The 27,777-nt window shown below is 41.7% G+C and overlaps 1 protein-coding gene across 2 annotated transcripts; it reads right to left on the minus strand.

The window, feature by feature from the left end:
- PARP11 (poly(ADP-ribose) polymerase family member 11) lies at positions 1-27,021 on the minus strand. Of its 2 annotated transcripts, none has more exons than XM_073649948.1 (8): positions 26,922-27,021; positions 21,727-21,844; positions 20,488-20,619; positions 15,869-15,989; positions 12,935-13,010; positions 7,702-7,905; positions 6,593-6,744; positions 1-5,720 (listed from the first exon to the last, which is right to left on the minus strand). In XM_073649948.1, the coding sequence occupies exons 2-8, from the start codon at positions 21,727-21,729 to the stop codon at positions 5,407-5,409; spliced, it is 1,002 nt and encodes a 333-aa protein (XP_073506049.1). In that variant the 5' UTR covers positions 21,730-21,844; positions 26,922-27,021; the 3' UTR covers positions 1-5,406. The 2 variants fall into 2 exon arrangements, with proteins under 2 accessions (XP_073506049.1, XP_073506050.1); XM_073649949.1 differs by lacking the exon at positions 26,922-27,021 and adding an exon at positions 26,749-26,894.
- Between the last annotated feature and the right edge of the window lie 756 nt (positions 27,022-27,777).

The raw sequence follows: 27,777 nt of genomic DNA on the forward strand, positions 1-27,777 counted from the left end.
TTTAGAACATATTTACATTTTATTTTGGAGTCGTCAATAGGCCAAAAAATGAATAGAAAAAAAAAAAAAACAATGTGATTCATATGAATGACATACCAAAATTCTCGCACCCCACAGTACAGCAACAATTCACTCAACACAGATCTCCAACCCTAAAGTCTCATAGAGACAAAAACTTGGTATAGTTGCTGCCAGTTCCTAATAATTTCTTGAGGAAATACTCATTGATATCAACAGCATTATGGGAAACAACAATTATATCTGGATTCAATCCGAGTAGGTGTAATACTTTAGCGTGTACAGGCCTAGGCTTCCCTATTCAATGCTTAGTAGGAGAAATCGATGAAAAGCCCCTATAAGCATCATTATAGTGCCTCTAGTGGAGGAGAGTTGTGCTGCAGTGGAAATCATTTAGATAAGACATTAGCTACACCTGCCCATAGTATGAAACACAGCATAAAAAGAGTAACGAGGCGTCACTTTTTACAGAGCAGGTCTCTTATAAGTAACTGGAGGAGTTTGTTAAAATTAGTACAAAGGAAAAGGGAAGTCGTTTTTGATGGACACCTTCCAAGAGTGCCACGTTCCATAACATTTTTATTTTTTTTTCATAGCTTTTTCCCCCCCCCCCCAGAGTGGATGTATATATATTTTTCTTTTGTGGTCGTTTTGGGAAATATACTTCATTTCTTAGGGGGAAAAAAAAGGGGTCAATAATAGGAAAACAATGCAAAAATTTCAGGGTTTTTTAAAGGCATTTTTTAAATTGAAAAAAATTCTAAAAAAATTTATTTATTTTTTTACACAGTTGGTTTTCCGAATGTGGCAATACCAATAATGTTGTTTTTTTTCATTTATTATGCATGTCAGTTTTACACTGGCATTCAGAGGATTATGAGGGCAGGGTCTAAGGGCCCTTCTAGGCTTCCATACATAGCATTGTGAGACCTAAGGCTGCATGGCAGACCAATCGAGTTGAGGGGAACACCAATAGGAAAGGCAGTCCCACGGTCAATCCCGTTTATTGAAAAGAAACTGGAGAGACAAAAAAAAGTGCAATAAGGCTTTTTCCGGTAAACAAAGGGTAAGGTAAAAGCTGTTCTGTGTACAAGCTCTGTGCAGTGACCACATGCAGCCATCAGGCGGCGCTGCAGGCTGGTGACTGGCAGTAATTTCACTTTAAGGGCAGATTTCCCAGTGTTTCAGTGTAATGAAATAAATGGTCACCCCACACTTCTGCACCTCGCCTGGTCAGGTTGTGACAGTCAGAACCCCTTTTGAAAGCACATAAAGGCTGCTGCAGAACCCTCAAGTAGATAGCACACAAATGCTGAGGGATGGGGGGGTTGTAAATTCGAGCTGCCAGATATCCAATATGAGACCCAATGAAGTGTGGATGTTTTTTTATTCGTCAACGAGTTTCGAGGTATTCAAAATGCTTCATCAGGACACAATTGTGGTTTTGTCCTGATGAAGAGCTTGAATACCTCGAAACGCGTTGACAAAATAAATAAAAAAACTGCATCCACACTGCATTTGGTCTCACATTGGATATCTGGCAGCATGGACTTACAACCGCCCCATCCCTCAGCATTTTTAAATCCATTTATTGGCAGGATTACCAACTGTGGAATTGGTAGGGGAAAGAAAGAACTGTGCAAGGGTGGGACTAAGCTGGGTGGATACAGGGAGTATCTTTTTCTTAATATTCAGTTATTAATTCTGCTATTATGTATGAACCGCCTACATTTATGTATGGAACGCCTATATTCATGAAGGGTATAAATAAAGGAACACTCCTTCAAACCTTGGAGATTGTTGGAAATCAAATGTCTGTGTAATTCTTGTGTTCTCACCCTGCTAAAGAAGTGTATCCTAGAAACTTCTAAATTAGGGCTGATCGAAGAGCATCTAAGAGATTAAGCAGCTGGGATTGAAAATTTGTCCAATCCTAGACATAACAGCAGGAGCTCGTTTGTCATTAGATGGCTGAGCACCCACTACAGGATTCAGATATTGTAAAAAAAAGTCATAAAGCCACATGGTGACCCCTGTAATAAGGCATATTGGCGGTCTCTGAAGTGCCATTATGTTAGTTACTGCGGGCAGTTGCTTCACTTTTCCTTTGCCCTAGTTTTAATACATTTCCCTCAATCAGTTGCCCTTTTTTGACAACATAATTTCTGGCCATTAGGTTGTCACCCAGTCTTATAAAAGGGAGTGATGAGGGCATCATTGGATTATTACGACCCCTGTGGGAGCTATCTTGGCAGTCACACTGGTTCTAAGTCACCAGTCCAGAGAATAATTAAATTAAATTATATAATGTAATAAACACTCAAAATGTACAACTTTTTAACAAAAAAAAACAAAACCACTAAAGGGCTTATATTTACTGGTAACTTTTTCTTTTAGTGTTGACACGCTGGCCAACACAAAACATGGAAACAAAAATTCTCGTACTAGACGGGTCTTCAGTCTTCTTGTACTATATTCATTGAGTTTCTTGTTCTACCAACTTTTGAACCATTTTTCCAATTTTTTTTTTTTTTTTTTTGGTAGATGTCACCAAAACAAAGCAGCCATTTTACAGTTAGAGCCTATTGATATCAATCAGACTACTCGGCAATAAGTGTTGTATTTCTCTGCAGTGCCTCCAGAGGTAAAATCAAGTATTACACACTTACAAAATCAATGGTTTCCAGGTCCGCCTAAAACAGACAGACACTCTTTAACGAAGGTTCTGAACAAAAAAAATAACAAAAAAAAGCCTTCGATTAACCCCTTTTCACCTTTCACATTTTCCTACCTTATTCCAAGAGCTAGAATTTATTTACTTTTCTTTCAACATAGCCTTAGGAGGGCTTAATTTTTGCGGGACGAGTTATAGTTTTGAGTTACACCATTCATTTTCCCCATATAATGTACTGATAAATGGGGGGAAAAAATAAACAAAAAAACACCAGAAATTTCACCATTGCGTTTTGGGTTTGGTTTTCCACAAAATTCACTCTGCATAAAAATGACAAGGTGACCTTGTTCTACAAATCAGTACGCTTATAGCGATACTAAGTTTGTACTGATTTTTTTTTCTACTGCTTAAAAAAAAATAAAAAATAAAAAATTCTTTGAGCCGCCACGACTTCATTGTTTTTCAGTTAGTAAAACTGAATGGGGGCTGGAGTTTTTATTGGGGTCCCTTTAGCTTTAGGATCTTTTTAATAGCTCTTTGTTGGGGCAGCGAGGTCACCAAAAATCAGCAATTCGGCCATTTTGATTATTTTTCCAGGCCAAATATTATTTTTTTTTATTAGATTGAGCTATTTTCCCATTACCTAAAATGGTGGGCAATATAAACTTATAAATCAAATAATAATAAAAAAAATATATTACAATTTTTTTTTATAATTAGTCTCCTTAGGGTACTTGAATCCTACAATCACTCAATCACCCATAAGATCGACTGCAGTACTGCGGCATTGCAGTCCAGTGTATACTTACCAGTCTCCTATGAAGCCCGGTAGACAGAAGGGCCTACAGTGGGCCTCCGGTATTGCCGTGATAATCCATTGGCATCCCCCAATCAGAAACGAGACCCCACCCCCGTGCCTAACCTCCTAAATGCCGGACAGCTACATGTAAGAGGGTAAACTATAGAAATAGCAGACAGCTACAATCTCAGCAGTTACTCTCGGATGTCGGCTATGTAACAAAGCCGGCTCCCATGGCTGCATATAAATCGTGAACTGCCGCCAAAGGGTTAAAGAAATTAATCAATATAGAACACCCATTTTCTGAGTTAAAGGGTAATTCCCATCTGTCCATAAATAAGATGGGCAGCCCACCGATTTATTAGGAAAGGTGTAATTCTTCCTTTCACCTGCGGGAGTGCTGCAGAGAAATTGAACACTTGATTCGGTTTGCTCTCACAGATTACAGCTGGAGGTCTTGGCATCAGGGCACACAGAGATCAATTCTATTAGTTTCTTTAACAGTGTAATGTACAGCTAGGCCTCACTCAGGCAGCCAGTGTGTGGGGGAAAGGGGTACAATTTTTGCATAGGCAATATGACCCCAAGTCAAGGCTTGACTGGGAGTCTTCCCAAGTCATAAAATCTGGGCGTGGCTGTAATACTGAAGATGCTAAAATGCATTAAAGGGATTTTAACTTGAGCTCATGGGCCCAATGTAAAATTTGTACAATGAAACGGAAACCCACCTACTATAATACTGGGGTCTTTTATGAGGAAGAATTACAGGGGCCCAGTGTAACTGCTACGTCTGCACCCCCTATAGTTACCCATGGTGCCCCATTGATAAGCTGATCACAGGGGATCCTACTACTAAGACCTCCAGCGATCATTTAGCATCTGTTCTATTTGCCTGCAGCGCCTCCACAGGGAAAATTAGGCATTACACATTGATCATTCAAAAATCAATGAATACGAAGACATGTTAGGTCCTCCAAAAGAATTTTTTTTTCTTCATGAGGGTCCTCAATTGAGGATTTCTATCTAAAGATATCAGAATTTAATACAAAGGTATTAGTATATGAGTCATCAAGATGCAATAACCCCATGGTGCCCCATTGATAAGTTGATCACAAGGGATCCTACTACTGAGACCTCCAGTAGGATAATTTAGCACCTGTTCTATTTGCCTTCAGTGCCTCCACAGGGAAAATTAGGAATTACACATTGATCATTCAAATCAATGAATACGAAGACCTGTTGGGTCCTCCAGAAGGATTTTTTTTTTTCAATTGGAGACTCCAATCTAAAGACTCAAAATTTAATAAAAAGGTATTAGTAAATGGGTCACCAAGAATGAAAAAAAAAAAAAAAAATCAATCAGCTCTGCTACATCAAAAACAATTACACACTCCGCTCTGCTACATCATCATCCTCCAGGCTTCTTCCCACCTTGGACAGCTTTCTGCCTGGCTGATAGAAAGGACATAAAAGAAATAAACTTACTCACCTGCACAGGAACCACCATAATAAAAATAAATAAAAAAAAAAAAAAAATTAGAGAAACCCACGCTACACAAGTAATGTCCAGGATTTCAAGTAGGTGAATATATCCACCGGGTTTTATATTTCAGTTTCTCAAAAGGCAAAAAAGTTTTGAGAATCCGGCATCACAAGACTTTATGAACCGTCCCTTTAAATTATTTCGGAACCTTCAAAACACCAGAAGATTTACAGTAGAAGTTTACATGTTTTTTGAACTATCGGACTTTCTGACCTTTTTAGTTGGGGGACTATGATGAAATCCTCCTTGTCCGTCACTCTCAGCTTGTTGGTAGTGCCAGACTACAGAGTGCTGGATTATCGGACTTTTAATCGAACTCCTATCAAGAGTAAAATTTAAATAATAAACTAAAAAAACAAACAAACAAAAGTATCAATCAAAATGAATCAGATATTCCGGATAGATCTGATTGCTGTCAAATATGACATAGATGAGCGGCGAGAAGGGATTATCCACACAGCTGTCATACAAGTTAGTCAGGGTTCCGTCTTTGGACGGCGGTCGGATGTATTTGCTGTCTCCGATGGCGTATTCCCCCACGAGGACTCGAGCTAAAAACATAGATTTCTTCTGGAGAAATTGACAGCAGCCCGAGGTCACTCCATGCAGTTTCAGCGTCTCTCCGTGCTTTCCGGTGTTTTTACAGTACTGGCTTGATAAGGATGCGTTCTTCGCAAAGTATGTACCTAAAATGAAAAAAAGGCGCATTTACAAAAATAATAAAATAATTACATAGTATAAATGTCGCTGTTCTCCTGAATCCGGCGATGTCTTTCTTTTGTTCCTGCGCCTCTCGGTTCCTGAGATATGGCCTCCTCTTCCCTGTATATAAATCTAGCCTTCCTAGTCAAGTAGGCGTGGCCCAGAAAGAAGAGTTGAGGATCACGCCCAGTTGACTAAAAAGACCAAAATTAATATATAGGGAAGAGAGAGCCGTATCTCAGGAACAGAGAGGAGCAGGAACAAAAGAAAAACATCGCCGGATTCAGGAGAACAGCGGCATTTACACCATGTAAAAAAAAATTACATATATCGACAGGTCCTCTTCAAAAGTGGTCATAGCACCCCACCAAAAAAATAAAAAGTATAATGTAAATAAAATATGAACTCTATTCTACTATACTCACCTTTAATCCCTTCAGTTGCTGCAATGTTTCTCATTTCCATCTTCAAGAGCCATCATTTTTTTTTTTTATCTAAAAACATAGCCATGAGGGCTTTTTGTTTTAGCAGGCCAAATTAGAGTTTTATGCCACATTTAAATTTATGACAAAGTACTTAAAAAAAAAAAAAGAAAAAAATATTTGTCGGGCGGAATGGGAATGAAATTTTGCCGTTGGTGCTCCATGGAGTTTTTTTTTTTTTACTAGGTTGACCATGCGGAAAAAATAACGTTCACTTTATTTTGAAAACCGGTATAATTAAGGTATTATTACATTATTTTGAATTTTTTTTTTAAACTTCTAAACGCAAAAAAATTGGTTTGTGTCTCCAGATTCTGAGACCTGGGAGTGAAAGGAGAGATTTGGGGAAAGACGGTGAAGAGCAGGGGTCTCACCTTTCCCATAAACAGCTCCGTGTATCCCATTAATCCTCCAGTCAAAGTTATGGATACAAATAGCATTCACAAATTCATTACTAGTCCCATGAAACAGCATCTCTTCTGCAATTTCAGGCAGACCCTTCTTCTTCTTCAGCTGAGATTTCTTTCTATAAGAAACATATGGATTTAATTATGTAACATGTCCATCGAAATTGGGTCAAAGGGTTGGCTGAAATTAACAGACATTCAGGATTAAATCAATTTAATGTAATAATCTAATTGCTTTTCTAATATTTTTTAAATGAAAAATTTCCTATTGTTCCCTCTCTACTCAAACACTTTTCTTTTCCAACATCCTGCCGCAGCCTCTGCCCCCACCCTGAAAGGAAGGGTCATAAGTGATCGCCATGTTAGGGGTTGGCTAGTAGGATCTTGTTACTGTGCGATATTCTTTTCAATGCACAGTGACAGTGCGCTCCCTCGTTGGCTCTAATGAGAAGTGACGATCAGGCAAGAGAGTGCACTGTCAGTGGACATTGTAGGGAGAAAACCCGGCGGTCAGGAAAAGCAAAGACCGGCCCCACCTCAGAAACTGATGTCATTTTCGGGGGCGGGGCTGGTTTCTGCATTCCTTACAATGCGCACTCGCCGCCTCGTCACTTCTCATTAGAGCCGGCGAGAGAGTTCACTGTCACTGTGCACTGAGAAGACTATCGCACGATGACAAGGGAGCTCGTACTGAGCATATGTTGGGATTGACAACCGATTCATGCTCAGTAGAATAGGGACTAGCCGCCAAGCCATGGAAACGAATGTCACTGATTATCCTTCATTTCATGGGGAGCACAACAGCCTCTGCCCCTATATGACGTCTCATTTGAGTATCCCAGCATGCACTGGGGATTTTTAAAAGAAATGTCAAACAGAAAGTTTGTAAAGGAAAAAAAAAAAAACAGTTAAAGTAGAATGGCAGGGAACTTTTAAGTAAAATATTAACAAAGCTATTAGATTATTACTTTAAATAGACAGACACTTAGGATTAAATCAGTGTTAGTTTCAGACCACCCCTTTAAGTTAACTAAAGCTGAACTGTTTCTTTAAGAGTTTACCATATCAAGGCTTACCGGCAGTAAAATTCCCATAAATCTAAGTTTTGTATCCTAAGAATATTTACGATCCGGTTCTTATCCATGGATTCCGCAAAGAGATTGGCTACTTCATTGTACTCGTTACAACACTTGATCAAAGGGATGAGCTGATAGGGCTCGGAGTTGTTCACGTGTTCCCAGTGAGACGGCAAAGGGATAGATCCGTTGTCACAGATGTAACTAGGACAGAAAGAAATACTCAGGAGCTAAAATATGAACATAACTATATAAAGGAAAGGAGAGAAAGATGAAGTAGGGTCAAAACACATGTCGGGTTCTGGTGATACATTCTATTATTAATTTTTGGGGGTATGTCTGATTGTAATGCATCTTTATTTTTTCACTATGGAGTTTATTTTTTGTGCAATAGATTGCACCAAATCTAGATAACTTTGTGGATATATATATCCTGATCGATTGATTGATATAGATATACTCGTGATCATTAGTGATGAGCGAGCGTGCTCGTTTAACCTTTTCACCGAACACCCTGGGGTGCTTTACGAGCATCTTCAGCATTCTCGTATATTATATTCGAGTCCCTGCGTCTGCATGATTTATGGCTTTTACACAGCCTCAACATGTGAGGATTTCTTAACAAACCAGGCAATCCCTACGTGTGTTGAAGCTGTCTAACAGCCATAAATCATGCAGATGACTCGAACATAATATACGAGCACGCCGAAAGATGCTCGGGGAAGCACCAGAGCGTGCTCGGTGAAAGGGTTAAACAAGCACACTCGCTCATCACTAGTTATTATTACTCCTTGGTAGTATTCTGCCATCTGGTGGCTATCCTCTCTATTGTATTCTTATTTTCATTATTTGGGGTCTCTCATTGGCCTCTCCTTGCCTTCATTGTTCCTTGTTTTTACGATTAACTTTTAAATTCTATTTTTTTATTGCGTAGTTGTGTTGTCTCAATAAAACATTTATTGTGTGGATATAAACATGTGTCTGATTTTTTATTAAATTAGATTAACACTTATATGATATAAAACTATATCATATAGCCTGAGATCTATAGACAGATAACATGCATTGTAAAGGGAAGCTCTAAATATTCTTAAAGGGGACAGGTCACCATTACGGACAGTGACTTCTCAAACAAATAATAAATAAAGAGTACCTAATCTTATAACCTGTGTAATTCCTCTTTTATTCCTCCTGGAAATGTATGAATAAATTGACAACTAGGTTACGATTTTCCTTGTCAAAATTGGGGTGGTGGGGTGTGTGTCTATACAATCTGTTATAACCAGCAGTAATTGGACAATGTATTGACCGGCCACCAACTGATAACACCCAGCTGTCAATTAATTAATACATTTCTAGGAGAAAAAACAACGGAACGGCACAGACATCTACAGAAATGTTTCCTGGAGGGAATAAAAATATATACAAACATCAGGAAACCAGACAGGTTCACTTTAAGACATCTGCATATATAACAATTCCCTTGTACGGTATTACAGTTTCTTAAAGGGATTCTGTCAGCATATTTTGCTATGTAATTTGAGAGCAGCATGAATGTAGGGGCAGAGACCCTGATTCCAGTGATGTGTCACTTACTGGGATGCTTGATGCAGTTTTGATAAAATCCCTGTTTTCTCTGCTGTAGATTGTAGCAGTGATCTGAACGCTGAGCTCTCTATAACCCAACCCTCACCACTGATTGGCAGGAAGTTACCAATCAGTGATGAGGGCGGGGTTACACAGCTGAGCTTGACTAGCCTGCATGTTAGATCTAGTCCTGTAGTGATAATCTCCTGCTGATAAAACACTGATTGTATTGTAACTACAACACACAGCTTAATAAGTGGCACATCGCTGGAATCAGGCTCTCTTGCCCTACATTATGCTGCTTTGAGGTTAAATAGCAAAAGGCTGATGACAGACTTTATTTAAATAAAATATCTGTCCGCCTTTATAACTATTGGATGTGGCACCAAAAATTATCAATGTAATGATTTTGTAAGTCTAGAATAAAAAGCTTATATAGTTTTGTGTATAAAGCTCCTATGCAACCTATATAGTGGGTATGGAAAGTATTCAGACTAGTGATGAGCGAGTATGTTTTGTTAACCCTTTCGCCGAGTATTTACAGCTGCTCGGTGATATGTTTGAATCACTCCCGTGTGCATGATTTGCGACTTTTTGACAGCTTTGATACATGTGAGGAATGTCTGCTTCTTACACATTCCTCACATGTATTAAAGCTGTCAAACCGTAGCAAATCATACACACGGGAGTGATTCAAACATATCACCGAGCAGCTGTAAATACTCAGAGCTCGGCCCGAGCATACTCGGCGAAAGGGTTAATAGAACATACTCACTCAACACTAATTCAGACCCCTTTAAATTTTTCACTCTTTGTTTCATTGCAGCCATTTGGTAAATTCTAAAAAGTTCATGTTTTTCTCATTAAAGTACACTCTGCACCCCATCTTTACTGAAAAAAACAGAAATGTAGAAATTTTTACAAATTTATTAAAAAAGAAAAACTGAAATATCGCATGGTCATAAGTATTCAGACCCTTTGCTCAGACACTCATATTTAAGTCACATGCTGTCCATTTCCTTGTGATCCTCCTTGAGATGGTTCTACACCTTCATTGGAGTCCAGCTGTGTTTAATTAAACTGATAGGACTTGATCTGGAAAGTCACACACCTGTCTATATAAGACCTCACAGCTCACAGTGCATGTCAGACCAAATGAGAATCATGAGCTCAAAGGAAGTGCCCAAGGAGCTCAGAGACAGAATTGTGGCAAGGCACAGATCTGGCCAAGGTTACTAAAGAATTTCTGCATTACTCAAGGTTCCTAGGAGCACAGTGGCCTCCATAATCCTTAAATGGAAGAAGTTTGGGACCCCCAGAAGTCTTCCTAGACCTGGCCGTCCAGCCAAACTGAGCAATCGTGGGAAAAGAGCCTTTGTGAGAGAGGTAAAGAAGAACCCCAAGATCACTGTGGCTGAGCTCCAGAGATGCAGTAGGGAGATAGTTGACTTTGTGGAACTTTCTCCCATCACTGCAGCCCTCCAACAGTCGGGCCTTTATGGCAGAGTGGCCGACAGAAGCCTCTCCTCAGTGCAAGACATATGAAAGCCCGCATAGAGTTTGCTCAAAGACACACGAAGGACTCCCAGACTATGAGAAATAAGATTCTCTGGTCTAATGAGATGAAGATAGAACTTTTTGGTGATAATTCTAAGCGGTAGGTGTGGATAAAACTATGGCACTCCTCATCACCTGTCCAATACAATCCCAACAGTGAAACATGGTGGTGGCAGCATCATGCTATGGGAGTGTTTTTCAGCTGCAGGGCAGGACGACTGGTTGCAATCGAAGGAAACCTGAATGCGGCCAAGTACAGAAATATCCTGGATGAAAACCTCTTCCAGAGTGCTCTGGACCTCATACTTGGCCGAAGGTTCACCTTCCAACAGGACAATGACCCTAAGCACACCGCTAAAATAACAAAGGAGTGGCTTCAGAACAACCCTGTGACCATTCTTGACTGGCCGAGCCAGAGCCCTGACCTAAACCCAATTGAGCATCTCTGGAGAGACCTGAAAATGGCTGTCCGCCAACATTCACCATCCAACCTGACGGAACTGGAGAGGATCTGCAAGGAAGAATGGCAGAGGATCCCCAAATCCAGGTGTGAAAAACTTGTTGCACCATTCCCAAGAAAACTCATGGCTGTACTAGCTCAAAAGGGTGCTTCTACTCAATACTGAGCAAAGGGTCTGAATACTTATGACCATGTGATATTTAAGTTTTTGTTTTTTAATACATTTGCAAAAATTTCTACATTTCTGGGTATTTTTCAGTCAAGATGGGGTGCAGAGTGTACTTTAATGAGAAAAAAAATGAACTTTTTAGAATTTATCAAAATGGCTGCAAAGAAACAAAGAGTGAAAAATTTAAAGGGGTCTGAATACTTTCTGTACCCACAGTAAGCCATTATGTCAGACCCATTCAAATGGTGGCCAAGTAGGCACACTGCTTTATTAACATAGGAGGCTTTAGGACCTCCATTGTTGGGCTTGGTGTGAGTGTTCGTGGTGGGACCCCCAGCGATCCTATCCAAAGGGTAGGTGGTAAATCTATTCAGTGGGTAACCCCCCAATAAAAAGGTCTTCTCCTTTGTAAATAAGGCTATGTGCCCACTATGCATTTTTTTAAACGTTTCTGCAGTGGCAATTTCGCAGCAGAAACGCTTAAAAAACGCTTGGAAGAAGGTCTGCCATGTTCCCCAATAATAATCCGCATGTGCTGTGTACATGCTGCAGAAACTTCCGCTGCGGATTATCATTGCGGAAAAATCCGCAGCACTACAAATGATTTTGCGTAATCGCGGCATTTTCGCCGCCATTGAATCGCTAAATATCCGCATGACTACATGTGCACATGCGGATATTAAGCGATTCAATGTGTGGATGGTACCTGGGTCTGGAGAAGAGGAGACTCTCCTCCGGACCCGGGTACCATAGTACCTGTAAAAAAAAAAGAATTTAAAATAAAAAAAAATACATTAGACTCACCTTCTGATGGCCCACTGGTCTCCATAGTGATGCGTCCTGGCATGACGTCACTTAGTCATGTGACGTGGTCACGCAACCGCTGACGTCAGCGGTCGCGTGACCTGTCACATGACTAAATGACGTCATGAAAGGTCCTTTTACACAACCGCGAGGCACCGGGAAGACCGGACGCATCGGATAAGGAGACCGGGGGCCATCGGAAGGCGAGTATAGTGTTTTTCTTTACCATTTTTATCTTCTTTTTTTTTTAACTAACTTGATCACACTATATAAATCTATGCCGGTTGCATGGATTTATATAGTGTGACCAAGTTGTCAAGCACTTTCCAAGTGATGCTAAAATCGCTTGTCGACCCGCATGTGAAAATGCATGTGAAGAACGCTTCACATCCGCATGTCCCTGGCAGGAAAAACGCATGTACAATCCGCATGTACAATCCGCATGTACAATCCACATGTACAAGCCGCATGTACAAGCCGCATGTACAAGCCGCATGTACAAGCCGCATGTACAAGCCGCATGCGTTTTTTTCTGCCAGGGAGATGCAGAAACGCTCAGGAGAAAATCCGGAGCATTTCTGCATCGTGGGCACATAGCCTAAGACATTCTTATATGAGTGTAGTCAATATGATTTTTAGAAATTACAACCAATTACCTAAATGCTGAAATGGAAAAAGGGGCTCGTTTTACTGGCCTTTGTTTCCCGGTAGATAAATTGGTCTGTTTCATTCCTGCACAAGGAAACAACAACAACAACAACAATCAACAAAATCTTCTGATAAGAAAAACAAGTCCCGTTCCCTAGCCTTCGTATTTCAGGAGGTTTTAGAAAGCTTAAAATAATACATAAAGCGAACATTTACCTTTAATTACCATCAGTATTGTAAGAATACATAGTATTACGCCAAAAAAAAGCCACTGAAGGGTCGCATAGGAAAAGAAGGAACCTGCCGCTTGATTCATGCTGCCCAAACTACGAGCAGCGGTGCGGTGGTGAAACGCCCTTTACGTACGTTTCGCCTGGCTTCACCTGTATGCTGCTGATTCTTAAAGTGACAAGGCTCTACAACAGTCAATATAAAGTGATGAAATGAACTTCTTAATTGTTCTCAATACAGGTAAAAGATTTTAATGTTATTTTTCCACATTTTTTATTTAATTTTTTATTTTATTGGAAAGTTAAAGACAGAAATCTTGCAATATTCAAACTGGCTGCAAGATCTTACGATCATTCGGCTGTCAGCTATCCCTCCTACATATTGTGTTCTCTATGAGCGCTGAGCCACCGCCAGACCCCTCTAGCTGATCTCACCGAGAATGATATCTACTGTATATACAGTGCATTGTGAAAGTATTCGGCCCCCTTGAACTTTTCTACTTTTTGCCACATTTCTGGCTTCAAACATAAAGATATAAAATTCTAATTTTTTGGGAAGAATCAACAAGTGGGACACAATCGTGAAGTGGAACGAAATTTATTGGATATTTTAAACTTTTTTAACAAATTAAAAACTGAAAAGTGGGGCGTGCAATATTATTCGGCCCCTTTACTTTCAGTGCAGAAGTTCAGTGAGGATCTCTGAATGATCCAATGTCGTCCTAAATGACTGGTAATGATAAATAGGATCCACCTGTGTGTAATCAAGTCTCCGTATAAATGCACCTGCTCTGTGATAGTCTCAGGGGTCTGTTTCAAGTGCAGAGAGCATCATGAAGACCAAGGAACACACCAGGCAGGTCCGAGATACTGTTGTGCTGAAGTTTAAAGCCGGATTTGGATACAAAAAGATTTCCCAAGTTTTAAACATCTCAAGGAGCACTGTGCAAGCGATCATATTGAAAAGGAAGGAATATCAGACCACTGCAAATCTACCAAGACCCGGCTGTCCCTCTAAACTTTCATCTCGAATAAGGAGAAGACTGATCAGAGATGCAGCCAAAAGGCCCATGATCACTCTGGATGAACTGCATAGATCTACAGCTGAGGTGGGAGAGTCTGTCCATAGGACAACAATCAGTCATACACTGCACAAATCTGGCCTTTATGGAAGAATGGCAAGAAGAAAGCCATTTCTCAAAGATAGCCATAAAAAGTCTCGCTTGAAGTTTGCCACAAGCCACCTGGTAGACACACCAAACATGTGGAATAAGGTGCTCTGGTCAGATGAAACCAAAAATCGAATTTTTTGGCCACAATGCAAAACGATATGTTTGGCGTAAAAGCAACACAGCTCATCACCCTCAAAACACCATCCCCACTGTCAAACATGGTGGTGGCAGCAACATGGTTTGGGCCTGCTTTTCTTCAGCAGGGACAGTGAAGATGGTTAAAATTGATGGGAAGATGGATGGAGCCAAATACAGGACCATTCTGGAAGAAAACCTGTGGGAGTCTGCAAAAGACCCGAGACTGGGATGGAGATTTATCTTCCAACAAGACAATGATCCGAAACATAAAGCAAAATCTACAATGTAATGGTTCAAAAATAAACGTATCCAGGTGTTAGAATGGCCAAGTCAAAGTCCAGACTTGGATCCAATCGAGCATACGTGGAAAGAGCTGAAAACTGCTGTTCACAAACGCCCTCCATCCAACCTCAATGAGCTTGAGCTGTTTTGCAAGGAAGAATGGGCAAGAATTTCAGCATCTCGATGTGCAAAACTGATAGAGACATACCCCAAGCGACTTGCAGCTGTAATCGCAGCAAAAGGTGGCGCTACAAAGTATTAACTCAAGGGGGCTGAATAATATTGCACGCCCCACTTTTCAGTTTTGAATTTGTTAAAAAAAGTTTAAAAGTTTCGTTCCACTTCACGATTGTGTCCCACTTGTTGTTGATTCGTCCCCCAAAAAAATTGAATTTTATATTTGAAACCAGAAATGTGGCAAAAGGTAGAAAAGTTTAAGGGGGCCAAATACTTTCACAATGCACTGTAGAGGTGTTATCATTCATTGTGCAGGAGGAGGAGGAGGTGAGTTGTGACATCACCTATTAGTGAATGGTGGATCCTGTGTTATCTACTGTATATAGAGGTGTTATCAGTCATGGTACAGAGGAGGAGGAGGTGAGCTGTGACATCACCTATTGTGAATGGTGGATCCTGTGTTATCTACTGTATATAGAGGAGTTAACACAGAATACAGCATTCACAATAGGTGATGTCACAGGTCGCCTCCTCCTCAATGACCTTGGCAAGTCAAATGTTAGACCTTGTGGCCAATGGGAAAATTGCAGATTTTTTTTCTTTAATATGGATGGCGATATGAAAAAAAAAAAACACACAAAACAGATATTTAAAAAATACATTTAACATAAAATCTGGATTTAAATAAGAGTTAATTTTCAAATAACCAAATATAAAGCCAGCGAAAACCAAAAGGTGAAGCATCACATGGCTAAAATGAAACTGGTGTCATAGAAATAAAATGGCATATAGATCAGTGGTCTCCATCCTGAGGGTCTCAAGTTGTTCCAAAGCTATTACTCTCAGCAGAGTGGAGGGAGCAGAATGGAGACCATCGGTATACAGTATATGTATATATAAAAAAAAAAAAGAGAACAGAAGAAAAGGCTGAGAAACTGCTCACCTATAAAGTCTAATGTGTAGTTGAACTTCATGGTCCTAAAGTTGACCGAACCGTGTGGATTCACTCTGTAGTGCTGCTCTATTTCTTGGCTGCTTATTGAACAGCAGGAAGAGGACGTCGTCTGCCAGACATGAAGAGAAGAGGGTCTTCCGGTTAAAAGTAACCGTGGTCAGAAATCTCACATTCATATTTTTCTTAATAGGACCAACCCCTGTAATAGAGCCCCCTCCTTCTGTGGAGAGTGCCAGGCTGATGTAAGGAGACTTTTAGGCCATGCAATGTTTAACTGGTAATTTAAATATGCAAATAGCCTTTTCAGAAGAAGGAAAATGATTTCTGGTGCCACTTATTGGATGTAGCAATCATAAAAGTCAATATAGACATAGACCCTTTAAAGAGCCTTCTTCCCAGAGGAGCATTGCATGGCCTATAAGTCTCCTTACGCCAGCTTGGCACTCTCCACAAGGAGAAATCCTGCTAACAAGAGAATGGTGAAAACTACTTGTTAATATATTCATACATTTCATTTCCAAGAGGAAAAATAGTATTAACCCCTTTACGTCGAGGTCAGTAATAGTACGTAGCAGCGCTCTGGGACTTATGGACCAGCTACGTACCATTTCGCATGCGGTGCGATCGCCGCCGGGTGTCAGCTGACACCCGGTGCTATGTGCAGGGAGCGGTCCCGCACCGCTCCCTGCACATTAACCCCCGCAATGCTACGATCGAAGAATTGTGGGGATAAGGGGGGAGGTGACCACTATACTCACCTCTCTTGCCGGCCTCCAGCAATGTCTGCGGCGGCTTCCAGATGTTGTCATGACGACCCGATGTCATCATGACAACATCCGGGTCACCAGGAGGCAGGACGTTACTTTGGTCATGCGCAGTGCAACACCAAAGTAATGTCTTCCCTGTGTGCAGTGCTGACAGGCTGCAGGGCATAGGGAGCTGCTGCTCTCTATGTTATACAGCCAATCAGGCTGCAAAAAGTGAAAGTCCCATAGTGGAACAATGTGCAAAAGTAAAAAAATAAATAAATAAATAAATAAATTTCCCAAAAATAAAAATATATTGAACCCTCAATATTTATTCATTATTAAAAACAAACAATAAAAGTACACATATTTGGTATCGACGCGTCCGGAACGACCTGACCTATAAAACTGTCCCACTAGTTAACCCCTTTAGTGAACACGTAAAAAAATAAAAATAAAAAAAGCAAAATGGAATAACACGCGATCAAAAAGAAAAGGTAAATAAAAATGGTACCGCTGAAAATGTCATCTCGTCCCGCAAAAAACAAGCCGCCATACAGCTCCATCATCCGAAAAATAAAAAAAAGTTATAGCTCTCAGAATAAAGCAATACAAAAAAATAATTTTTTCTAGAAAATAGTTTTTATTGTGTAAAAGCGCCAAAACATAAAAAAAAGATATAAATGCGGTACCGCTGTAAATGTACTAGCTCTCAAAATATGGCGATGCAAAAACTAGTCTTTACAAAAAAAAAGCGTCTTTTAGTGTGTGACAGCTGTCAAACTTTAGGGTTAGGGTTGTATTAGGCCTAGGGTTAGGGCTAGGGTTGGGGTTGGGGTTTTTTCAAAAGTAATGAAAAAAAAATAAAAAATGATGACGATATGGCGACTAGTGTTGAGCGCAAGTGCTCGCTACTTGAGTTCGCATCGGGTGCTCGGGTATGCACTGAGTATCATGGGTGTTCAAGTCTCTGCCCCATATGCTTCACAGCCAAAAAAAACGTTGCTGGGATCGCCTGCCATGCACGAGTGATCCCCGCATGGTTTATTTGGGTGTCTAACAACCGTGAAACATGCGGGCAGGGACTCGAGCACCCGTGATACTTGGTGCATACCTAAGTACCCGATGCAAACTCAAATAGCGAGCACTTGCACTCGAGACTAATGACAACTTATTCAATATGATGACCTAATGTTATCAAATTCTGTGTCGTACCTCTGGGTTCAAAATGTTCACTATACCCCTTGATACAATCCTTGAGGGGTCTAGTTTCCAAAAAGGACTCAATTGTGGGGGGCTTCCACTATTTAGGCACATCATGGGCTCCCGAAATGTGACATGGCGTCTGCTCTTGATTCCAGCCAATTTTGCGTTCAAAAAGTCACACAGTGCTCCTTCCCTTCTGAACTCTGCCGTGCGCCCAAGCCCTGTATTTTCCCCACATATGGGGTATTGGCGTACTCAGGAGAAATTGCACAACAGTTTTTAGGTTCGACTTTCTCCTCTTACCCTTGTGAAAATAAAACATTTGGGACTAAAAGATCATTTTTGTGGAAAAAGGTTAGATTTTTTTATTTTCACGGCTACATGTTATAAACTTCTGTGAAGCACCCGGGGGTTAAGGGTGCTCACCACACATCTAGATAAGTTCCCTGAGGGGTCTAGTTTCCAAAATGGTGTCACTTGTGGGGGGCTTCCACTGTTTAGGCACATCAGGGGCACATCCGCTAATTATTCAAGCAAATTTTACATTCAAAAAGTCAAATGGCGCTCCTTCCCTTCCGAACCCAGCCACGCACCCAAACAGTGGTTTTCCCCCACATATGGGGTATCGGTTTACTCAGGAGAGATTGCACAACAAGTTGCATGATGCAATTTCTCCTGTTACCCTTATGAAAATGCAAAACTGGGGACTGAAAAACATTTTTTGTGGGAAAAATGTGAAAATTTTATTTTCATGGTTCAATGTTATAAACTTCAGTGAAGCACCTGGGGGTTCAAGGTGCTCACCACACATCTAGATAAGTTCCCTGTGGGGTCTAGTTTCCAAAATGGTGTCACTTGTGGGGGGGGGGGGCGGGGAAGGGTTACACTGTTTACACACATCAGGGGCTCTCCAAACACAACATGGCGTCCGCTAATTATTCAAGCAAATTTTACATTCAAAAAGTGGCGCTCCTTCCCTTCTGAGCCCTGCCGTGCGCCCAAACAGTGTTTTTTCCCCACGTCTGCGTGCTCAGGGAAAATTGCACAACAAATTTTTGGGATCTCAGTTTTTCCTGTTAGGCATCGTGCCCACGATGCGTTTTTTAAGCATTTCCGCAGCGGCAATTCGGCTGCAGAAACGCTTAAAAACGCTTGGTAGAAGGTCTGCCATGTTCCCCAATGATAATCCTCATGTGCTGTGCACATGCTGCGGAAATTTCCGCTGCGGATTATCATTGCGGAAAAAAACGCGTCACTACCAATTATTTTGCGGAAGCGCTTCGTTTTCGCTACCATTGACTTGCATTAGAGCGCATGGATTACGCATCACTGTATATGTAGATGCGTAATCCAAGCGTTCTAATGTGCGGATGGTACCCGGGTGTAGAGGAGAGTCTCCTCCGGACCCAGGTACCATAGAACCTGTAAAAAAAAAAAAAAAAATAAAATAAAAAAAATAAATATTATATTTACCTTCTGATGGCCTGCGGTGTGCTTGTCTTCGTTTGCTGGCAGATCGTGGTGGACTGAAGGACCTGCACTGACGTCATTTAGTCATGTGACGGCAGGTTCTTCAGTGTACTGCGAGCTGCCGGCAAGCCGAGACGCATCGAATCAAGACTCCGGGGGCCATCAGAAGGTAAGTATAGATTTATTATTTTTTTTTTTACTATTCTTTACGGTCACACTATATAAATCCATACCGGTTGCATGGATTTATATAGTGTGACCAAGTTGTCAAGCACCTTCCAAGTGATGTTAAAATCGCTTGGAAAAAGCTTGTCAACCCGCATGCGGAAATGCATGTGAAGAACGCTTCACATCCGCATGTCCATTTTCTGCCAGGGGAGATGCAGAAACGCTCAGGAAAAAATCCGGAGCATTTCTGCATCGTGGGCACATAGCCTTACTCTTTCAAAAATAAAAAAAATTGGGTCTAAAGTAACATTTTGTGAAAAAAAGTTAAATGTTCATTTTTTTCTTCCCCATTCAAAAAATTCCTGTGAAGCACCTGAAGGGTTAATAAACTTCTTTTATGTGGTTTTGAGCACCTTGAGGGGTGCAGTTTTTAGAATGGTGTCACTTTTGGGTATTTTCTGTCATAAAGCCCCCTCAAAGTCCCTTCAAATGTGATGTGGTCCCTAAAAAAAATGGTTTTGTAAATTCTGTTGTAAAAATGAGAAATCACTGATCATCTTTTAACCCTTATAGCTCACTAATAAAAAAAAAAAATAGGTTCCAAAATTGTGCTGATGTAAAGTAGATATGTGGGAAATTTTATTTATTAACTATTTTGTGTGACCTATCTCTCACTGATTTAAGGCCATAAAAATGAAAATTTAGAAAATTGCAAAATTTTCGCCAAATTTCCGTTTTTTTCACAAATAAACGCAAGTGATATTGAAAAATTTTTACCATTATCATGAAGTACAATATGTCAAGAAAAAACAGTCTCAGAATCAGCGGGATCCGATGAAGCGTTCCAGAGGTATTACCTCATAAAGTGACAGTGGTCAGAATTGTAAAAATTGGCCGGGTCATTAAAGTGCAAACCACCCTCAGGGGTAAAGGGGTTAATCAGACACTTTATTGGAAAAATTATTTAATGGGAAACCCCTAAAAGAATGAGTATCACATATATAAAGCTGCCCATACCTCAAACATATGCCATTTACCACATTCGGCCAGGTAGAACCAGCCCCACTGTGTCTCAGAGTCGTCCATTTCTTCGGGAACATTGACGTCTATAGTTGCCCCCATTTTTGGTGCTGGTTGGAAATATTCAACCTGAAACATAAACTAGAATTAATCGTACAGCATGATTATTAACGGCAGCCAGAATATAAATTAGGAATATTTAACGGGGGTTATCCCACCAACAAGGTTTATCATCTATCCAGAATATAGGTGATGAATGAGTGAGGTGGTCTGCCGGGTGCCCCCACTACAACACCCAACAATATCTTTGGGAGCGGTGATCACACATGTGCACCAACGCTCCCATAGGCCCATAGAAGTGAATAGGGAGAGGTCCGAGCATACGCACTAACTGTCCCATACAAGTGAATAGGAAGGTAGTTGTGCATACGCACTAACTGTCCCATAGAAGTGAATAGGGAGGTGTCCGAGAACGCGTACAAACTCTCCCATAGGCCAATATGAGTGATAAGAGAGGTGGTCGCACATACAAACCAAATCTCCCATAAGTCCATAAAAGTGAATAGTGAGGTGGTCACGCATGGGCTGTTCCATAGAAGTGAAGGGAGAGCAGATCGTGCATATGCATTAACTCTCCCTCAGGACCATAGAAGTGATGGTGATCGCGTATGCACTCTAACTCTCCATTCTCCAACACTATTCTCAAGTTAGTCCCAGGGGATTAGACCCACTACAGATCATATATTTATCACCTATCCGCTGGAAAAATGTTGTTGGTGAAATAATCCCTTTAATAATGCTGTCCCATCAGCTGATTGACACTGGTCTGGCAGATGAAACCTCTGGCGATCGGCTATTATCAAAAAAATAAGCACCAGAAAACCAGATATTTTACCTGCAGTGGCCACTACAGGAGAAATGTGGTATTGCATGACCCCTTTTCAAATGAATGGATGACCATGTAAAAACAGTCAAGTTGAGTCCTCCAAAAAATACTGACTCTCCTCTCTGCAGCATGGTGACGGCTATTGAACAGTGGTAGATCCCCTTAATATTGTTTACTTGCCCTAATAATGAAAGTGGACATCATAAACTGGGGCTCTGTCTTCTTTGATGACAACCATGGATCACTGATGGCAAACCAAGACGATCGTCTTGACAAAAAGGTTGTCTACGTAGGACAACCCCTTTAATGGACTTTTAGGCATTCTGTACATAGTAAAGTGAAATATTCACCATCTCTTTGCTTAGTACTTTGTTGCCAATCACAACCCGTCCTGTTTTCTTATGTCCTCTTCTTTAGGACAACTCTGGGATGTTCTGATCACAGCCATTAAGATAGAAGATTAGTAGCCTAGGATGAACAGATAGAGGAATATTACACAAATTCACACATCACCGCGTAAAAAACCCCAGAAAAACAACAATGGCAGAATTGCTATTTTCTATACCTTACCATAAAGGGTTAATTAGGTCACCCAAAATGTTGCCTAACTGAAGTTGATAGCTCCACACTTCTGTGCTGTGTAATGTATCTTCAGTGCTTATATTGGCTGCACACTCCGGCTGGACTCGGGTCATGTGATTCTGGTGACATCTTCACCGGTCCTTATGCACATCTGTGTTGCTGACTGCTTATGATTGGTCAGCGTCATACAGGAGGCATAAGTACACGCCCCCCTGTGAAAAATATCTAATAACACCCACTTGGAATTAATTAGATTTAACTTATTAGTTGCCAAATATTTGATAGCAAATATCTCCGCAACAGAGAGGAGAAATTTTGCTCTGCAGCCACCATTACATGGAATATCTAGAACATCATCAGAAATTTGGTGAAAGGCCCTCTCTAATGGGGTTATCCAGGACCATTTAATTTTTTGAACTAACAGGCAGGCAGTTGCTAACTATCTGCCTGTTGTGCCCAGTACCGATCTCGGCTGGCACAGAGAGGTAAGAAACTTCTCCTGCCGGTGATTCAGCAGCTTCCACTGACGTCAGGTCAGCAGAGCAGCAGGTTCTCTTCGGCTCTGCTCTGTAGGCGGAGCGTGACTGCCGAAGTCATGTGATTCACAGATGGCTGTCAATAGGCATGATGTTGGCAGTCACGCCCCGTCGACAGAGCAGCCTGGAAGAAGAAGAGAAGAAGAAGAGCTGAAGCTGAATCGCCGGTGACCGCTCTGAGTCAGCGTCGAGTAAAACAGGCAGGTTACCCTCCATTAGCAAAAAAAAAAAAAACAGTCCTGGACAACCCCTTTAAGTGTCAAATTCAAGAAGCTGCACCCCAATCATCATTCGCTCTGGCAGCCAGAAATCATCAATATATCGTGAATGGACAACTCCTTCAAAGGACTTGTCACATAAACAATCTTTATCACCTATCCAAAGGATAGATGATAAATGTATGACTGCTGGAACTCGGCTTCTGAGACCCCCAAAATCCCCTGCATGAATGGAGCAACAGAGTGAATAGAGCAGTAGTCACAATATCGCTCCATTTACACAAGAGCCTTTGCGACACCTGTTCTTGTCATTAGTGAGGGTCCGATCCGTCGGCCAGCCTCCCCCAGAAATCAGACATTTATCAACTAGCTTAAGAAAGTCATGAGACTGCCGAGGACAGTGATTGGCTGCAGCGGTCAAGTGAATTTATGTGACATCATCACTGAATTCAAGTAAAACTGAATTCACCAAAATTGCAGAGGATGGAACAGGTGAACTTTATTTTTTTCTGTTATCTTCTATCTTTAAAAAAATCTAAAACGCATAGAAGTCACTTCATGGTACGACAGTCTGAATTCTAATGATCAATTATTATTTAGTAATTTTTTTAAATTATTTTTGCATCTGGGAAAGTTGGTTGATTGCCAGTATACCCTTTCAGCTTCACAAGAATTGTCACCGACAATTATAGGTATTCTGGCAAAATATTGAATGACACCTTATAGCCGTATAACTAGGCACATGTGCCAATCAAGTGTCTGGGAAAGCTGAGTGACGATCAATATCATTTCCACAACAACTCCCATCAAACTGCCACACTGCTTTAAAAAGGGTTTTCCAGTCTTAAGTCACGGAAAAAATACTGACCAAATAATACTGATAGTGGGGCCGTGGCCTTAAAGAAGTTGTCCACTACTTGGACAACCCCTTCTCATACCCAACGCTTGGTCCCAATAAAATAACAAAGCTTATACTCATCTCCCATGCCAGCGCTGTTCCAGCAATGTCGGCACTCGCAGTCCCAGGGCCCCCGTTATGATACATGAGCCAGGAGCTCAATCAGAGCAGGCGTCACTGTCCCCACCTTCGTATGAATTTAACATGAAGAGGAAGTCAGAGATTGGCTGCAGCCTGGACTTCGTTTTCAATTCCAAAGAAGGCGGGGACAGAGACGCTGATTGGGGGGACGGGCACCACGTGTCATACGACCGTGCGAGCCCCGGGACTACGGAGGTGAGTATAAACTTTTTTATTTTATCGGTGCCAAACATTTAGATCAAGAAGGGGTTGAAGGTACAAGTCTGCAGTCACTCTATATGACTGCAGACTTGTGAATCCTCACATCGCGCGCATTGTGAGGATTCTGCGGTACCGGTGGTCACGCGACAGCAAGTATGTGATATACATACTCCTGGTCACATTTCGACTAGACTGTTTCTGGTCTCACTCAATACACTTGCAAGGCTGTGCCCACTGACGGACACAGACAGAAAAGGGCAAGAACAATATATGGGCCCTTTGCAGCCCAAGAGCTCCTTAAAAAACAAAATTGCACCTGCTTTGGAGGTAGAAATGGGCCCCTCACCTCCTGGGTCCCTGTGTGGCTGCACAGGTTGCACCAATGATATGTCCGCCCCTGTCTGTGCCCATCAAGTTAGAATGTGGCCGGAAAAATGCATATCGCATACTTGAGGTTACATAACTGCCATTCCCAGCGACAGTGTGCGCAATGTGAGGATTCACAAGTCTGCAGTCACATTATGTTCACAGTATGTCATTTTCAGGTGAATTCTGCTCCAAAAGCTACCTGAAAAAGTGCTACCTAAACGTTCAAAAGAATGAATATATACACTGCTCAAAAAAAATAAAGGGAACACTCAAATAACACATCCTAGATCTGAATGAATGAAATATTCTCATTGAATACTTTGTTCTGTACAAAGTTGAATGTGCTGACAACAAAATCACACAAAAATCATCAATGGAAATCAAATTTATTAACCAATGGAGGCCTGGATTTGGAGTCACCCCCAAAATTAAAGTGGAAAAACACACTACAGGCTGATCCAACTGTGATGTAATGTCCTTAAAACAAGTCAAAATGAGGCTCAGTATTGTGTGTGACCTCCACGTGCCTGTATGACCTCCCTACAACGCCTGGGCATGCTCCTGATGAGGTTGCGGATGGTCTCCTGTGGGATCTCCTCCCAGACCTGGACTAAAGCATCCGCCAACTCCTGGACAGTCTGTGGTGCAACGTGACGTTGGTGGATGGAACGAGACATGATGTCCCAGATGTGCTCAATCGGATTCAGGTCTGGGGAACGGGCGGGCCAGTCCATAGCTTCAATGCCTTCATCATGCAGGAACTGCTGACACACTCCAGCCACATGAGGTCTGGCATTGTCCTGCATTAGGAGGAACCCAGGGCCAACCGCACCAGCATATGGTCTCACAAGGGGTCTGAGGATCTCATCACGGTACCTAATGGCAGTCAGGCTACCTTTGGCAAGCACATGGAGGGCTGTGCAGCCCTCCAAAGAAATACCACCCCACACCATTACTGACCCACTGCCAAACCGGTCATGCTGAAGGATGTTGCAGGCAGCAGATTGCTCTCCACGGCGTCTCCAGACATCTGTCACATGTGCTCAGTGTGAACCTGCTTTCATCTGTGAAGAGCACAGGGCGCCAGTGGCGACTTTGCTAATCCTGGTGTTCTGTGGCAAATGCCAAGAGTCCTGCATGGTGTTGGGCTGTGAGCACAACCCCCATCTGTGGACGTCGGGCCCCTATACCACCCTCATGGAGTCAGTTTCTACCAGTTTTTGCAGACACATGCACATTTGTGGCCTGCTGGAGGTCATTTTGCAGGGCTCTGGCAGTGCTCCTCCTTGAACAAAGGCGGAGGTAGCGGTCCTGCTGCTGGGTTGTTGCCCTCCTACGGCCCCCTCCACGTCTACTGGTGTACTGGCCTGTCTCCTGGTAGCGCCTCCACCCTCTGGACACTATGCTGACAGACACAGTAAACCTTCTTGCCACAGCTCGCACTGATGTGCCATCCTGGATGAGCTGCACTACCTGAGCAACTTCGGTGGGTTGTAAAGTCCATCTCATGCTACCACGAGTGTGAAAGCACAACCAACATTCAAAAGTGACCAAAACATCAGCCAGAAAGTATTGGTACTGAGATGTGGTCTGTGGTCCCCACCTGCAGAACCACTCCTTTATTGAGGGTGTCTTGCTAATTGCCGATAATTTCCATCTATTGTCTATTCCATTTGCACAGCAGCATGTGAAATTGATTGTCAATCAGTGTTGCTTCCTAAGTGGACAGTTTGATTTCACAGAAGTCTGATTTACTTGGAGTTATATTCTGGTGTTAAAGTGTTCCCTTTATTCTTTTGAGCAGTGTATATATCTTTTCCTGCTAATATGTTGAGTTTTTTGAGCGTCTTTTAACCTCTTGAGGTTTCTAAAAACGCCAAACGGTTGTAAGAATTGAGTTGACCATTTTTCAGGCATTTTCGGCTCTGAGAGCACTGTACCTTTTAGCAGAAGTAAACGGAAAGGCTCAAAAGGCGCGCAGGTGTCTTTTCAAGTGTTTTGGCATCATTTTTTGAATGGAGTTAAAAAATTAAAATATATCTATCAAAAATACACCCAAAAGAGATTGAAAAACACTCCAGAAAACTGTCGACTATTTGAAACACCGTAAAGCGCTCAGCAAGCGATCAAGAAAAAAAAAATACGCTGACGCTTCATAAATCCTGCAGTTCACCCACCTGGACCTTGTGTGCACAGACCCATAATTGACAAATCTGCAAACCCACAGCCCATATTGTTGTGTATCTGAAGTCTGGGAAAGCTGGGTGATCACCTCCATTGTAATGCTGTATATGTTATTCAGCTTTCCTAGACTATGTAACACGACAATATTGGACACCTCCAGGAGTTATATTTAGGACTTCTCTATAATCCTAATATCTATAGACATAGACCTACCCCACCAGATAGGAGCACTGCCCCCCTTACCTCCAGATGTTTACATTGGCCACATAGCAGCTGCTCCCTACCCAGAAGCCCAGCTCCCATTGTATCCACGGTACCAGGGCCACAGGGTGAGTACATGTTTGGGTAGGATGATCCCTGTAGTATTTCTTGGCCCCTCTGTCACCCTGACAACCCCTCCCCCTCGCTGTACTTACCTGTCCCCTGCATTCACTTCCTGGCCTCAGCTCAGCTGTCTGGAAAACGAAACATTCGAAGTGGGCGGAGCTAATGGAATGTGACGCGTCACAATGTATCACTGCAGGGCGGGAGCTTTCAGCTTAAAGGAGCCGTGTCCCTATTTTTTAATTAAACTTGCTGTTATGTTATTAAAGGAATCTGCAGTCTTATTTATCACAGATCTGAACTGAGCAATGATGGAAAGTCACCATGTCCTCCTGGTGGAGGATTATTTCCATATAGGTTTCTTATAATGATAGCATGTATTGCTCTTAGTTTATATTTTATGGCATAGGATGTGTTTCCCACGTTTAGTATTTGGTCAGTATTTTACATCGGTATTTGTCAGCCAAAACCAGGAGTGCGTGATAAATACAGAAGGGGTGAGGTGTTTCTATTATACTTTTCCTTTGATTGTTCCACTCCTGACCAGACAACATAATACTACCATATAGTGACCAAATAATACCACATACAAGGGACAAATACTGCCACACCATGACCGGACCACATATTACCACCAGATAGTGACCGAATAATACCAAATACAAGATAGAAATACCATCACACCATGACCGGACCACATATTAATATCATCACCAGTGTCATTATACACAGGACCTCTGTATATAGTGTCAGTGTACAGGTAATACAGTGATCACCAGTGTCATTATACACAGGAGCTCTGTATATAGTGTCAGTGTACAGGTAATACAGTGATCACCAGTGACATTATACACAGGAGCTCTGTATATAGTGTCAGTGTACAGGTAATACAGTGATCACCAGTGACATTATACACAGGAGCTCTGAATATAGTGTCAGTGTACAGGT

The sequence above is a fragment of the Phyllobates terribilis genome, unplaced genomic scaffold, assembly GCF_046119375.1.
Source record: "Phyllobates terribilis strain yellow unplaced genomic scaffold, ASM4611937v1 Scaffold_10__3_contigs__length_209671492, whole genome shotgun sequence".
NCBI lineage: Eukaryota > Metazoa > Chordata > Amphibia > Anura > Dendrobatidae > Phyllobates > Phyllobates terribilis.

Excerpts from the sequence above, each read along its gene's own strand:
- PARP11 (XM_073649948.1), bottom strand. Across the intron at positions 13,011-15,868 it reads CTACACATTAGACTTTATAG|GAATGAAACAGACCAATTTA; the intron begins GTGAGCAGTTTC and ends TTCCTTGTGCAG. Across the intron at positions 7,906-12,934 it reads TTTTCCATTTCAGCATTTAG|TTACATCTGTGACAACGGAT; the intron begins GTAATTGGTTGT and ends TTTCTGTCCTAG.